Raw genomic sequence first — 15,824 nt, forward strand, 5'->3', positions numbered from 1 at the left:
GGCAAGGTGGAATCTATTCACTTTCCCCCAAGCCCAGTTCCCTTCTTCACCCCTCCTGGGGAGAGGTGAGGTGTGTTTCTTCCTCCATCTCCCTCAAGTTTAATTACATCATGACCAAATAAAATGAAGCCATAGATTAAGGGAGAACTTTTCCACCTCCTTTCCATCTACACTACACCAGTGGTTGTTTCACATCCCTCTGGAGCTTTTCCCACCCTCTGGTGAGTATAATAATTTTGGCAGCACTCTGTATTACTCTCAGTCTTGCTCGTTCCAGGTGAGTTCAGACACGACATCTTTTGTCTGTGCCTGAGTTTCCTTTTTCCAGAGGAGTTTTGAATCAAAGACCGGTCAGCTCTGCCATAGTCTTCCCTGTTCCCAGAGGAGCTCTGTCCCAGACCATCTCCTAGGTGTACCAGTATCTCGCTGCTCCCAGCTGAAATCTGGGCCACAAACACATTCAGCATTGACTTAGTTTCCCAGGTGAGGGTAGACAGAGATCTCACGCCCGAGCCACTGAGTCTGGCCTTGACAATTTGCACCTGAACCTTCAGAGGTTAACCATATTATATCATTACACATATGAACACATCAAGTCAAATAACCTCCCATGTTCCCACAATTAGAGTCCCAGAACATCCTTTGGTGTCCATATTGACTCAGGCTAGAGGCAGAGCAATGGGATTCATTCTACCAACACCTGATTGCCTACTAGCCCCTCTTACGGCATGTCATATATGTCCTTCTTCCTTGGTCCCAGGGGCATGTCTTGACTCTCTTCTCCTCTTTGAGCCAGCTGTGTTTGACTTGGTCAACAAGCTTCTGTTGATCCAGTTCTATCTGCTCTCTCTAATAGTTGGATACCATCTCTCCTCCAAGCACAGTCTTTTCTACTCCAGCCTCCGCAGCTCTGGACCTCTTGCCCTTCCTGCTACTTCTGCTGAATCACCAGTGGAACAGTCTGTGGCACCATCTCTTCAGTCAGCTACAAGCCCTGCAGGAGAAAAAGGGAGCCCTTCCAGCCTATGGTCTGGAGCCAGTGCCCCATCCTGCCTCAAGCCATGAGCACAGCATGATCACCTACTCAGATTTCTTCTGATCGGCAGCAATGCACACATGCTCAGAAGCTGGTCTTTCATGAGGTGTTCATAATTCCTGTTTGCTAATTAACTTATACATGAGAGAAATTAACAGACCTACTCCCGGCTTTCAGTGTAAAGAGCAAAAAGTATAATCTCCTGGCAAAAGTGTCTTAAAAAACTTCATAGACTAACACGTAGATCCCATCTGTGCTACCATTCTGTCATAGAGCCTAGCAAGCACCCCCACTTGGCCACGTACTAGAACTACTGTGAAGGGAATCCAGAGCAGCAGAGGCTTAATGTTCCAATCCCTTATAACAAATGTTAATGGGGAAAGATACAAAAGGGAAACAAAAGGGCTGAATTAGTCCAAGCAAAAAGGCCTAATGATGTCACTCAAGGACTGTGCTGAAATCATGTCTTGTAAACAAAAGTAGCATGGAGACAGAAATCAATGGTCCTAAACTGGTGTGTTGCAAATTAGGCCTAATTAGTGAACAAAATGAGGGCATGAGCTATTCTGGCTATCATTCCCTTCTGGGGTCCTTAAAATAAGGAAACTTTGGGGAGAAATCATGATTTCAGAGATGTACCTTCTGGCTGGAAGACAGGAGGATTTGGAGGAACAAGCTTCACCATCATGGCTGTCATCCCCACAGCCTCCTGGGGCCCCAGGATCCACCATAACACTGTTGAACATTCACCATTCTGATCATGAGAGATGTCCTGACCAGACTGGATGAGAGAGAAAGGATTCCAATTATATCACCACCTCCACTGAATCTGGCTAATCCTGACCATGACCTGGGCTGTGAGACTGTCATCCTCTTCCCACAACATGCATCCTTTCTCTTCCCTACCTCATTTCTTCTCTTTCCTATCTCTCTCCTTTTGTCTTTTGTTCAATAACAGTCTGGTTTAGCTGGCCAAGACTATATTTTGCAATACAGCTGTAAAACTGTGACCAGAAAGGTAGTGAAAAACAATGCCCTAAACACCCTGCCTGGTATAGGAGTGCCTGATAAGAATATGTGCTGTGCCTGTGTTCCTGCAGCAATGAGGTTGCAAGTAAGAGTCAGCTCCAGAGACAAAAGGTGCATTTCTACCTTTGCTGTTGTTTTCTCTCCTCCTTTGTGCGTGTTTCTCATTTTTTGTCCTAAAGGAAGCAGGATTAGACTTTAAATGACAGCAGCTCCATCCTACCTCAACTAATTGTTTCTCTTTCCCCTCACAAAAAAGCACTGGAATGGGTTACCTAGAGAGGTGGTGGAATCTCCTTCCTTAGAGGTTTTTAAGGTCAGGCTTGACAAAGCCATGGCTGGGATGATTTAGTTGGGGATTGGTCCTGCTTTGAGCAGGGGGTTGGACTAGATGACCTTCTGAGGTCCCTTCCAACCCTGATATTCTATGATTCTGTGACCTTAAATCAATAGAGGAACACAACTGTCCTATCTGTCAGCTATTCAAAAGGAACTAAGGTCTAAGGTGAGGTTATTAACCAGGGGTTTATTAACCATACCTAGGCTTAAATTCATCAGCTTTCAGCCAAGGATATGGTTATCTCACTACACAGTAAAGTCCCTCAAATTATAATCCAATTGAAAACCCAGGAATTTATTATCAACACTTACAACCTTCATCCATCCAGTCTTTAGAGCACGGCAGTTTAATTTTACTCAGTATTATACCCTCTAAGGTACATGTCTCATGCTTACCTGTATGTACGGATAATCTGTTATCAAGTCTCCCTTTTCATTGTAAGTGAAAACTGGGAAATTTGGGGCTATGAACATTCTGCAAAGCAAAGATTTTAAAAAATTAGAAATTCAAAAGCAGAGGACCCTACTGAAGTAATATAGATAATGCGAGATGGAGCTTGATATAAATATATGGTAGTCAGCTGAATTGGTTATAATTAGCTTTGCTGTTGTCGGCAAATTAATGTTGTTTTTATAAGAATGAAGGGGGTAGTTTTCTGTCAGCTAAACCCACAAAACTAGTTCAAGCTAGTTAAAACTGCTTTGAGAGGAAACCAGCAACTGTTGTGTAAGGTTGTATCTGAGACAAGCGGAACACCAGCTGACACAATTATGTGCAGCTTCCACTTAGGCATAGAATACAAAAAGGGGGATTTCAGCATCAAGCTTCAGCTCAGCAGGCCTGTTGGACAGCAAAGACCACCTGGATGATGTGGTGGGTCCTCGTCCTAGTTCTAGGGCACATACAGGCCATTGCTTATAGTCCTAGGGAAGCATTCTCATAGTAGGGGTTTACAGTTACATTGAGTACAGCGTACAGGATGTACTTCTTTTGGTAAGAAGCTGATCAGCCTTTCTGAAATAAAGGTACTTTTGGTGAATTGTCTACTCATAGACTAGTCTTAAAACCAGATACAAAAATTCCAACAACTGCTGCTTGCAGTCTTGATGCGTCTGAAGAAAAGGTTACTCACCCTGTGCAGTATCTGAGGTTCTTCGAGATGTGTGCCCCTGTGGGTGTTCCATTTCAAATGTCAGTGCGTCCTGGCGCCATCAATCAGAGATTTATGGTAGTAGTGTCCCCGTGAGTCGCACGTGCTCAGTAGGCATCTCACGGTGCCGTTGATGCCGTGTCTAGCGCGTGCACGACCAAGCCCTCCAGTTACTTTTCTACCGCAGAGTCCCAACTGAAAACACAGAAGTACAGGGGAGGAGGGTGGATAGTGGAGCAGCCATAGGGACACACATCTCAAAGAAACTCAGTTACTGCACAAGGTGAGTAACCTTCTCTACTTCTTCGAGTTCTGTCCCCATGGGTACTCCACTTCAGGTGACTGTAGAGCAGTGCCCCTGAAAGGCAGGAAGGACTTCAGGTTTGCCTGAATTGTAGAGGTGAGTATGGTTAGGCCAACTAAGGCATCAGCCCTGGTGTCATGAGTGATTGCATAGTGCTGAGTAAATGTGTGGATGGAGTCCCAAGTGACCACCTTACAAATCTCTAATATTGCAACATTGTGTAGAAACACTATCGATGTTGAAACAGATCGTGTAGAATGCACTCTGATGTCTGTAGGAGGGTCCATGTTCCGAATACAGTAACACTGTTGAATGCCTGTGGAGATCCATTTAGACAACTCTGAGAGGATATTGCAAAGCCTTTCGAACGCTCGATAGTATAAATGAAATGTCTAAGTGATTTCTGGAAAGCTTTGGTCCTTTCAAGATAAAACACTAGCGCACACCTAACGTCCAATGTATGCAAGATGGCCTCTGTTGGTGTACTGTGAGGCTTAGAAAAGAATGTAGGAAAAATGGATTGGTTGGTTCATATGAAAGGCTGATATTACCTTTGGTAAGAATTTTGGGTGTGCATGTTGTGTGACCTTGTCTTTGAAGAATATTGTATAGGGAGGCTCGGCCATGAGTGCCCCTATCTCACTCACCCGTCTGGTGGAAGTAATAGCAACCAAAAAGGTCACTTTCATGGATAAATGCAGCAGGGAGCAGGTGGCTAGCAGTTCGAATGGTGATCCAGTGAGGCATTTCAACACCAGATGGAGGTCCGAGGCCAGGGTAGGTTGGCCAACTTCTGGGTAAGTGTTCTGGAGACTCATGAGGAAGCTTTAGTAGTTGGTTGCACAAAGATTGAGCTCCAGTCAATCTCATGATGGAATGCAGTAGAGGCCCCAAGATGGACTTTGATCGAGCTCATTGCTAAACCCGAGCATTTCAGCTCCATCAGGTATCTGTAGGATTCATACGGGGTTCATGCACTTGGCAACATTTAGGGCACACCCGGAGTGTTGTGTAGGAGCAGTGCACACACAGCTCCATCCAAGGACATGAACCTTGGAATCTTGCCCAGATGACATGAACCGTGGGAAGCCTCCCAGGACTGGGCTCAAGGCCCGAGAGCAAGGAATGCGGTAGATAGAAATTGGTAAATAAGAATGGTAAACAAAGCCAGTGTATTCCTTTTATCATAAGAATGGTAAACAAAGCCAGTGTATTCCTCTTATCTGTTGGAGAATGTAATGCGCGGGGGAAGAGAAAGAATAAAGGAGAGGGTGGAAAGCTGACAGGACCAGTCCATTGGCAGACCAGCCTGCTTGCTTGCTTAAAGCTTTGTGCTGTCTTGTCATTGAACCGCAACAGGTATTCCAGCACTAATGATAGTGGTACTGCGGAGGCCGTCAAGTGTTTTGCTTGACACCAGGAGGAGAATCTCTTCCATTTTTGAAGGTAAGTATTATGCGTGGTCATCTTCCTGCTGTTTAGTAACACGTGTTTAGCATGTTCCGAGCAGGCTAGTTCGTCATGATGAACCACGCTTGTAGGTGGAGTATGTCCAGATTTGGGTGAAGAGTGTGACTGGTGTGCTGAGACAGCAGATCCGGACGATGAGGGAGAGCTCAAGGGTATCAGCTAAGGGTACCATGCTTGTCTGTACTCAAAGTGTTCATGTCCTACTGTAAGCAGAGTCTGGATGAGCTCTCCCCTGACATCTAGTGGTGAGCTGTGGAAAAAGACTTCAGAAGCTGATCTCGTTTGCATGAACACACTCACCCTCCCTAGCTTTTCAGCATGATGGGCCTGCTTGCCCAAATGATCACTTGTTGCTGGTGTTGGATCCCCAGCCTCCTTGTTATTGGGGAAGGAGTAATAAAGGGTTGTTATCCTTGTTGTGTGAACCAATGGCAGCAGAACTGTACCTTGCATACCCCAATGGAGGGACTCACGCTCAACTAAACAGCACTCGCTAGGCAGGGGACATGGGTTCCAAAGCCCAATGAGTAGAGAGAGGGTGTGGATAGGTGCTTGTACTTGTACTTGGTGGTGTGGGGCTACCATTTGACCCTTCCTTTCTCCATGGTACAATAAAAGATCTAATTTAGACTCAACTGAGGGTCTTGTTACACACTGCAAAGCTGAAATCACTGATACCTAGGTCTAGGTATTAGACCCACTTTGGGACAGTGTGTCTATTGCAAGAGACTGCCCAATGTGCCCCAGCAGTGAGGCTCCCCCACTAACAACTGAAATCACTGACAGCTTGGTGAGCTGGTGGAGAGGTGTGGCAAGCAGCCAGCAGAGAAGCTGGTGGAGCAGGCCAAAGCAGAGCCCCGCAGAGGCGTTGCAATCATCTTTTGGGACCAAGAGCGAGTGCCCAAGTAGTGCAGCATGTAAGGTGCCTCCTTACCCGCCCACCCCCCGCCTTCTACACAGGATAGGAGGTGAACTCTGCAGATGAACCTCTAAACTCTGAGGCCGCACTGGTCAAGGACAGCAACTGTGAGTTGGGTACAGAGAAGGAACGGGCACATTAAAGGGACTTTTGGGTTGCTGAACTTAAGACCCTGAGGGGAAAAGGACACTGCCCTACTTACTTGGGGGTGGGTCTTTTGCTCATGGTTTGTGTTTATGAACCCTAGTTGTGGTGTTTTCCCAAATTAATGCTGAGTTAATTCCCTCCTTTTATTAAAAGTTTTTGCTACACTCAGACTCTGTGCTTGTGAGAAGGGAAGTATTGCCTCTTAGAGGCACCCAGTGGGTGGTATGTAATTGTCCCAGGTCACTGGATGGGGGTTCGAGCTGGTTTTGTGTTGTATTGTTGAAAAGGACCCCCTAGATATTGAACCCGGCCCTTGCTGCTGCTGACTCCACCTGGCAGAAGGGTTACACTACTGTGAATCGCAGGAGTTTCCTGTAAGAAGGGTGAATGATGATATGGAAATAAGCATATTGGAGGTCGAGGGCTGAAAATCAGTCCCCACTTTGCAGCGTGGGAAGTACTGTGCCCAGTGTGACCATCTTGAAGTTTTGAGAGCCTACAAACTTATTGAGCTTCCTGAGGTCCAAGATAGGTCTCCATCCCCCATTCTTCTTCTGAGTCAAGAAGTAGTGGGAGTAAAATCCATTCCCCGTGTACTGTGAAGGCACTCGTTCCACGGCACCTACTTGTAGATGATTGACTTCTTGTCGTAATAGGTGCTCGTAAGAAGGGTCCCTGTACAGGGACGGGGAAAGGGGTAGGGTAGGTGGTCAAGAGGTGAAGGTGATGGTATATCCCAAATGTACTCTCTAAAACCCATTGGTCCGATGTTATTGGGGCCCAGATGTGGTAGAATCTGTGAAGGTGATGGCCAAAACATGGGTATTTATCGGGCATAAGTGCTGCCTGGTGAGGGAGGTCTTTCAAACCCTAGACCAAAGCTTCAAAATTGTGGTTTGGGAGGAGCCGATTGGGATGTCGGTACTTGGGACTGAGGTGCTCTCCGGCGCTGTGAGCGTGGACGTCACCTTTGATTATCGTAAGGCCATTGCTGCTGTTGATTGGTGAAGGAGTCTCTGGTTCTCTGATAAGGTTGGTACCTTCTTCTCTATGTAGGTGAGGTATAAATCCCCAGAATGCACAGAGTGGCCTGAGAGTCCTTCATTGAGTGGAGCACCTCATCAGTCTTATTCGAGAACAACTTTTCTTGATCAAATGGTAGGTCCCGTTTGATGCCCGAGGCCTGCAACCTAGGGATGCCCGAGGCCTGCAACCAGGATATCCGGCGCAACCCTGTGGCCATGGTCGTGGTTCTGGATGCCATGTCCACAACGTCCAAAGATGTTTGGAGGGCTGTTTTAGCTATGAGTTGACCCTCATTTACAATGGCTTGAAATAGTGAATGAGCTACATTTCCCACAGTTATCATAATCTTATTTAGCTAACAAGGCCAAATAGCTGGTGATGGTGAATTGCAATGTGCTCAAAGAATAAACTTTGTGCCCAAACAAGTCGAGCCTCTTGTGTTTCTTTTCTTGTGGTGTTGATCTAAACTGGGTTTGTTTGCCGCATTGATTAGCGGCGGTGACTACCAAGGAGTTGGAAGGCAGATGTGAGAGGAAGTCTACGCAGTTGGCGGGGACATTAATACTTCCTATCCACCCTTTTGCATGTCGGTGGAATTGAGGTTGGTATCTGCCAGACTGTTTCTGCTGGTTCCAGGATCGCATCATTGCTGGGGACAGTGATCTTGGAAGTAGGTGAGGGTTGTAGGATTTGTACCAGCATGGGCTGGTTCATCTGCACTTCTTCCAACAGGATGTCCTGGCTTTGGGCAACCCGCTTAAAGAGTTCCTGGAACTGCTTGAAATCGTTCGCCAAAGTAGGTGGTGGTGGCATGATCGCCTAATCCGGAGAGGAGGAAGAACTGTGTGCCAGAGATGTAGCTTCCTGGTCTGTACCTGTTTCAATGTCATCCACAACTTCCTGAGCCTCCATGGGCTGCAGGGTGGGAGACACAGGGACAGACCTCAGTTCACCTCTATGAGCCATGGGTGACCTGGAGTGGGGGGCCCGGTAAGTTGCCCAGAGTTCCCAATGTGCCCATTGCATTGGGAAGGCCATTGGTGGATACATCCACGGCGGTCCGCACCGTGCACCATGGTTGAGCCTTCTGGTTATAATGGTAGCTTGGCCCCATATGGCTCCAGGGTGGTTGTTGTTCTTTCAGTGATGAATGGTGCGGTGAGAAAGTGCATGGTTCCTGCACCTCATCATCGTCTTCACTTGACAAATGTACCGCTTCATGAGAAATGCGGGGATCTCCTCCATAGCCCACAAGCAAAGCCGTCCCTAGGGTACGGCAAATCAGGGCGACCGCCCCAGGCCCCGCACTCTAGGGGGCCCCAGGCTTCGTGAGGAGGCAGGAGGCCGGTGGGTGAGCGGGGTGAGGAGCCGAATAAGGGGGTAAACAGCAGGCAGGCAGGTGGGGGGGTGAGGAGGAGCCCCCTTCCCAACCTCCCTTCCAGCGCCTCCTGCCTGCCATGGATCAGCTGTTTTGCGACGTCTGGAAGCGCTGGGGCGGATGGGAGAGGACCGAGGGTGCGGTGCGCTCAGGGGAGGGGTCGGAACTGGGCGGGGAAAAGGCAGGGCGGGAAAAGGCACAGCAGGGGCGGGAAGAGGCATGGCGGGGGTGGAGTGGGGCTGAGAAGAGGCAGGGTGGGGCCTTATGGAAGGGGTGGAGTGGGGGTGGGGCTGGGGCAGAGCTGGGGGAAGCAACCCCTGGCAGATAGAAACTCTGTGCCTATGTCCCGGGCCCCGCACGCCCCTAGGGACGGCCCTGCCCACGGGGGAGCCCTCGGTATCAAGTAATGGGGACTGCGGTGCTGACGATACAATCAAATCTCGCAGTCACAGCAGAGTCTGCGGCTGTTCTGACGTTGTTACTGTTGGTGTCGAGGGCGGCCCTCTCATCGGTGCCAACAGATGCTTCAGTGGTTTGGTTGGTGCGGTCAATGCCAGCTTGGTTTTCTCCACCACTGCCGACTACGCTGTCGGTGCCAGGGTGGAGGCATGGTGCCTGAGGAGACACTCGGTACCAAGTCCCTTACAGGTTAACTCATAGGTGCTCACCCAAGCATGTGTCGGCATCAGAGGCAGCAACCTGGCAGGAGACCGCTGTTGTTTCTGCGGTGCTCTCGGCGCAGATGTCTGTGCTCTCTTCCTTGATCTTTTGGAGGTTACATCTCCTGCCCCTATTGGAGGAATGCCCAGAGAGGCAGTCTGCGAGTCCGTTTCAGGTTGGAGAGATTTCTCCATCAAAATCATTTTTAGCCTGAGATCCCAATCACAATGGACTCTAGCTTTCAGATTGCTACAGTGGGTGCATTTTTGTGGGATATGCATCTCACCGAGACATCGTATGCACAAGCAGTGCCTGTCAAAAACAGGTATTGCTTTGTGGCAGGAGATGCATCGCTTGAAGCCTGGGGAGCCAGGCATCTTAATGGTTAACCGCCCCTGGTGCGGGAAGGGTAACTACAGAAAATAAACTTTTTTTGTAATAAAACTAACTCTAACACTAACTTTAACTTTCTATATGACTTTGATTGTGGACCGTGCTTGCAATTAAATTTGCATCTTAGCAAACAGATTAACATACAGATGTGAGCTACTTTGTATAATGCTATGCGAGCTCAACAGAAATCTGTCAAAATGTACATTGCCATCTGAGGACCTGATATGTCTGGAGGAATCAGCTTTGCTAGATCATTCATTGCTGTGGGTAAATGTGTGCGGTACGTTTCCCCCCCCCCAAAGCGTCTCACGCCCCCACTCTCCTGCGAATACATTCAGCCCCCCTCCAAATGGCCCACCCCACAGTTTGAGAACCTCTAGTCTAAACAAGAAGTTCCACTGATATAACTCAAAGATTGTGTTAAGATTTCTTTGTAAATGAGAAAAGTGTGGAATCAGAATAAACCAAAATTGGTGTATCAGAAATAAGGTCTAATAAATTAGTGGACAAAATAATGAGGGGATGGGCTATTCCACCCATCCTTCTTTGTCAGCGTTCTTAAAAGAATAGACTGGACGGGGGAAACTATTGTGCCAATGGTTGACTGAAAGCTGAGAGAAGGGAAAGGAGTGAAATTCACCATCGTGGCTGCCACCCCTACTGTCCCCTGAGACCGCGGACCTTCTTTCTTTTAATCCCAAGAGATGTCCTGACCAGAATGAACCAGAGAGCGATCCTGATAACATCACCTTCTCCACTGGCTCCAACTAAATCCTAAACCTCGTCTGGGTAGTGAGATTTTGTCTCTCTCTCCCTTGCCCATATAGATTCTTTTCCTTCCCCACCTTATTTCTTTTCTTTCTTATACATCCCCTTTTTTCTTCTGTTTAATAAGAGTATGGATTAGCTAGCCAAAACTGTATATTCTGCAACACTTTTCTAAGCTTGTGACCAGAAGGGCAGCTAAATTCAATGCTCCTAAACAGCTCAGTACTGTTACTAGTTTTCTAGATCTCAGAGTGACTGCTAAGACCCTGTGCTATGTCTGATTTTTTTCCAGCAGAGAGTTTGCAAATGAGAGTCAACAACAGAGACAGAAGCTTCTTTTTTCATCTTTGCTGATTTTTTATTTCCCCTTTTGTGTGTTTGAGTCTTGTTTTCTAGGAAATGGGATCGGACATCAACAACAAAAGCAATAACAGCTCCAACACATCTTCTCTTTCCAAAAGAATTACAGTCATTACCATTTAAGAAACTGTCAAAAAGAGTTTCCCCCCACTTCTAAAGGCTCTTTACAGCTAAAAGGAATGAGGTGTAGCCAGAGTTAAAAGATATAGAAGTCAAATATTAGGCCTTAGGATAAGTTAGCACAGGTAACTTAACAATGAACCTCTCGTGGTGTTCTCGTCCATCCTCCCCGTGGAAGGAAAAGGCCGGGGCAGGGACCGTTGAACTGTGGAAGTCAACGAATGGCTACGCAGGTGGTGTCGGAGAGAAAGCTTTGGATTCTTTGACCATGGGATGGTGTTCCATGAAGGAGGAGTGCTGGGCAGAGACAGGCTCCATCTTACGAAGAGAGGGAAGAGCATCTTTGCGAGCAGGCTGGCTAATCTAGTGAGGAGAGCTTTAAACTAGGTTCACCGGGGGAAGGAGACCAAAGCCCTGAGGTAAGTGGGAAAGCGGGATACCGTGAGGAAGCACAGGCAGGAACGTCTGTGAGGGGAGGGCTCCTGCCTCATACTGAGAATGAGGGGCGATCAGCAGGTTATCTCAAGTGCTTATATACGAATGCACAAAGCCTTGGAAACAAGCAGGGAGAACTGGAGGTCCTGGTGATGTCAAGGAATTATGACGTGATTGGAATAACAGAGACTTGGTGAGATAACTCACATGACTGGAGTACTGTCATGGATGGTTATAAACTGTTCAGGAAGGACAGGCAGGGCAGAAAAGGTGGGGGAGTAGCACTGTATGTAAGGGAGCAGTATGACTGCTCAGAGCTCCGGTACGAAACTGCAGAAAAACCTGAGTGTCTATGGATTAAGTTTAGAAGTGTGAGCAACAAGAGTGATGTAGTGGTGGGAGTCTGCTATAGACCACCGGACCAGGGGGATGAGGTGGATGAGGCTTTCTTCCAGCAACTCGCAGAAGCCACTAGATCGCAGACCCTGGTTCTCATGGGTGACTTTAATTTTCCTGATATCTGCTGGGAGAGCAATACAGCGGTGCATAGACAATCCAGGAAGTTTTTGGAAAGCGTAGGGGACAATTTCCTGGTGCAAGTGCTAGACGAGCCAACTAGGGCGGGAGCTTTTCTTGACCTGCTGCTCACAAACAGGAAAGAATTAGTGGGGGAAGCAAAAGTGGACGGGAATCTGGGAGGCAGTGACCATGAGTTGGTTGAGTTCAGGATCCTGACACAGGGAAGAAAGGTAAGCAGCAGGATACGGACCCTGGACTTCAGAAAAGCAGACTTCGACTCCCTCAGGGAACGGATGGGTAGGATCCCCTGGGGGACTAACATGAAGGGGAAAGGAGTCCAGGAGAGCTGGCTGCATTTCAAGGAAACCCTGTTGAGGTTACAGGGACAAACCATCCCGATGAGTCGAAAGAATAGTAAATATGGCAGGCGACCAGCTTGGCTTAACGGTGAAATCCTAGCGGATCTTAAACATAAAAAAGAAACTTACAAGAAGTGGAAGGTTGGACATATGACCAGGGATGAGTATAAAAATATTGCTCGGGCATGTAGGAATGAAATCAGGAGGGCCAAATCGCACCTGGAGCTGCAGCTAGCAAGAGATGTCAAGAGTAACAAGAAGGGTTTCTTCAGATATGTTGGCAATAAGAAGAAAGCCAAGGGAAGTGTGGGCCCCTTACTGAATGAGGGAGGCAACCTAGTGACAGAGGAAGTGGAAAAAGCTAATGTGCTCAATGCTTTTTTTGCCTCTGTCTTCACTAACAAGGACAGCTCCCAGACTGCTGCGCTGGGCATCACAACATGCGGAGTAGATGGCCAGCCCTCTGTGGAGAAAGAGGTGGTTAGGGACTATTTAGAAAAGCTGGACGTGCACAAGTCCATGGGGCCGGACGAGTTGCATCCGAGAGTGCTAAAGGAATTGGCGGATGTGATTGCAGAGCCATTGGCCATTATCTCTGAAAACTCGTGGCGAATGGGGGAAGTCCCAGATGACTGGAAGAAGGCTAATGTAGTGCCCATCTTTAAAAAAGGGAAGAAGGAGGATCCTGGGAACTACAGGCCAGTCAGCCTCACCTCAGTCCCCGGAAAAATCATGGAGCAGGTCCTCAAAGAATCAATCCTGAAGCACTTAGATGAGAGGAAAGTGATCAGGAACAGTCAGCATGGATTCACCAAGGGTAGGTCATGCCTGACTAATCTAATCGCCTTCTGTGATGAGATTACTGGTTCTGTGGATGAAGGGAAAGCAGTGGATGTATTGTTTCTTGACTTTAGCAAAGCTTTTGACACGGTCTCCCACAGTATTCTTGTCAGCAAGTTAAAGAAGTATGGGCTGGATGAATGCACTATAAGGTGGGTAGACAGTTGGCTAGATTGTCAGGCTCAACGGGTAGTGATCAATGGCTCCATGTCTAGTTGGCAGCCGGTGTCAAGTGGAGTGCCCCAGGGGTCGGTCCTGGGGCCGGTTTTGTTCAATATCTTCATAAATGATCTGGAGGATGGTATGGATTGCACTCTCAGCAAATTTGCAGATGATATTAAACTGGGAGGAGTGGTAGATACGCTGGAGGGCAGGGATAGGATACAGAGGGACCTAGACAAATTGGAGGATTGGGCCAAAAGAAATCTGATGAGGTTCAATAAGGATAAGTGCAGGGTCCTGCACTTAGGACGGAAGAACCCAATGCACAGCTACAGACTAGGGACCGAATGGCTAGGCAGCAGTTCTGCGGAAAAGGACCTAGGGGTTACAGTGGACGAGAAGCTGGATATGAGTCAGCAGTGTGCCCTTGTTGCCAAGAAGGCCAATGGCATTTTGGGATGTATAAGTAGGGGCATAGCGAGCAGATCGAGGGATGTGATCGTTCCCCTCTATTCGACATTGGTGAGGCCTCATCTGGAGTACTGTGTCCAGTTTTGGGCCCCACACTACAAGAAGGATGTGGATAAATTGGACAGAGTCCAGTGAAGGGCAACAAAAATGATTAGGGGTCTGGAACACATGACTTATGAGGAGAGGCTGAGGGAACTGGGATTGTTTAGTCTGCAGAAGAGAAGATTGAGGGGGGATTTGATAGCTGCTTTCAACTACCTGAGAGGTGGTTCCAGAGAGGATGGTTCTAGACTATTCTCAGTGGTAGAAGAGGACAGGACAAGGAGTAATGGTCTGAAGTTGCAGTGGGGGAGGTTTAGGTTGGATATTAGGAAAAACTTTTTCACTAGGAGGGTGGTGAAACACTGGAATGCGTTACCTAGGGAGGTGGTAGAATCTCCTTCCTTAGAAGTTTTTAAGGTCAGGCTTGACAAAGCCCTGGCTGGGATGATTTGATTGGGGATTGGTCCTGCTTTGAGCAGGGGGCTGGACTAGATGACCTCCTGAGGTCCCTTCCAACTCTGATATTCTATGATTCTATGATTCCAAAGAGAGACTGCTGAATTGGAATTAATTTGCAAACTGGATACAATTAACTTAGGCTTGAATAGAGACTGGGAGTGGCTGGGTCATTACACAAAGTAAAACTATTTCCCCATGTTTATTCCCGCCCCCCCGTTCCTTAGACGTTCTTGTCAACTGCTGGAAATGGCCCACCTTGATTATCACTACAAAAGGTTTTCTTTCCCCCACCCCCCGCTCTCCTGCTGGTATTAGCTCATCCTAACCCTAACACCCATTGTTGCATGTTCTCTGTGTATATAAATCTCCCCACTGTATTTTCCACTGAATGCATCCGATGAAGTGAGCTGTAACTCACGAAAGCTTATGCTTAAATAAATTTGTTAGTCTCTAAGGTGCCACAAGTACTCCTTTTCTTTTTGCGAATACAGACTAACACGGCTGCTACTCTGAAACCTACTGAGCTTGTGTCTAGGTTTGTGATATGCTGATGTTTTGAAAATAATTGCTGAGTTTGGATAATAATGTCTATGAAAGATCAGTAGATGCCACAATATGACCATTGCTAGCCAGGATGAAATGTCAGAGACTTCCTTGGGGTAACCACGTATTACTATGGTCATAAGGTTACATAAATGCTAACGAGTACAAGGGGAAGTAATGAGTTAACCTATGAAAAATGTGGTACCCCAAAAGTAATGCGGTGTGGAAGTTAAAATAAGGAAAAGGAGTTAAAACCTTTGTAAATATGTATGAACCCCACTGGGCGTCAGCATAACACATAATAAAAACTGTATCCTGGCTTGTGTGCCTTGAAGGAGGACTCCAGGATAACAGCTACTGGTGATGATGATGGTGAGGATGATTATGACGACCAATATTTTGGGTTTCTCTGCGAAGAGCGGTGTGAGTAATAGAAATGCTAGACGTTCCATATTGAAGTCTCTCTCCTCTACCAGACTGCAATGTGTAGATTGTTATTTGTTTGGTCAATAAAAGTAATTACAGTGCACTCCATTTATAAGAATCATTGATATAAGAATCAACCGCATCTAGTGATCAAAATCACGGGGACAAAAATTATTCCTATACTAACTTGTACTCTGGTTGTAAGAATCAAGCGCTTATAAGAATCAAATAATGTGGGACGGATGTGACTCTTATAAAAGGAGTGTATTGTATTACATGAAGAGCATTATGTAGTCTCTGTTGTGCACCCTGGGGTCCCCCTTTTATTGATAACCTCTCTATTGTAATTGATCTTGGGGGCTGACCTCACAGATCAAAATAGATGTAAACACTCACCTTGGGGTTCAGTAATTGGTTACAGTAACCCATAACTATAGATAAGGCTACAGAGAGATGTTATTATAATTAAAG

General features: G+C 47.1%; 1 protein-coding gene across 1 annotated transcript in view; it reads right to left on the minus strand.

Annotated features, from left to right (window-relative positions):
* LOC114021338 (disintegrin and metalloproteinase domain-containing protein 20) overlaps positions 1-15,824 on the minus strand; it is a 155,503-nt gene that overhangs the window by 133,336 nt on the left and 6,343 nt on the right. Inside the window, exon 4 of the mRNA XM_043527319.1 lies at positions 2,798-2,876. Coding sequence (XP_043383254.1) covers positions 2,798-2,876 — 79 coding nt within the window. The remainder of the gene's footprint in view (positions 1-2,797; positions 2,877-15,824) is intronic.

Source organism: Chelonia mydas, chromosome 1 (assembly GCF_015237465.2).
Source record: "Chelonia mydas isolate rCheMyd1 chromosome 1, rCheMyd1.pri.v2, whole genome shotgun sequence".
NCBI classification, from domain to species: domain Eukaryota; kingdom Metazoa; phylum Chordata; order Testudines; family Cheloniidae; genus Chelonia; species Chelonia mydas.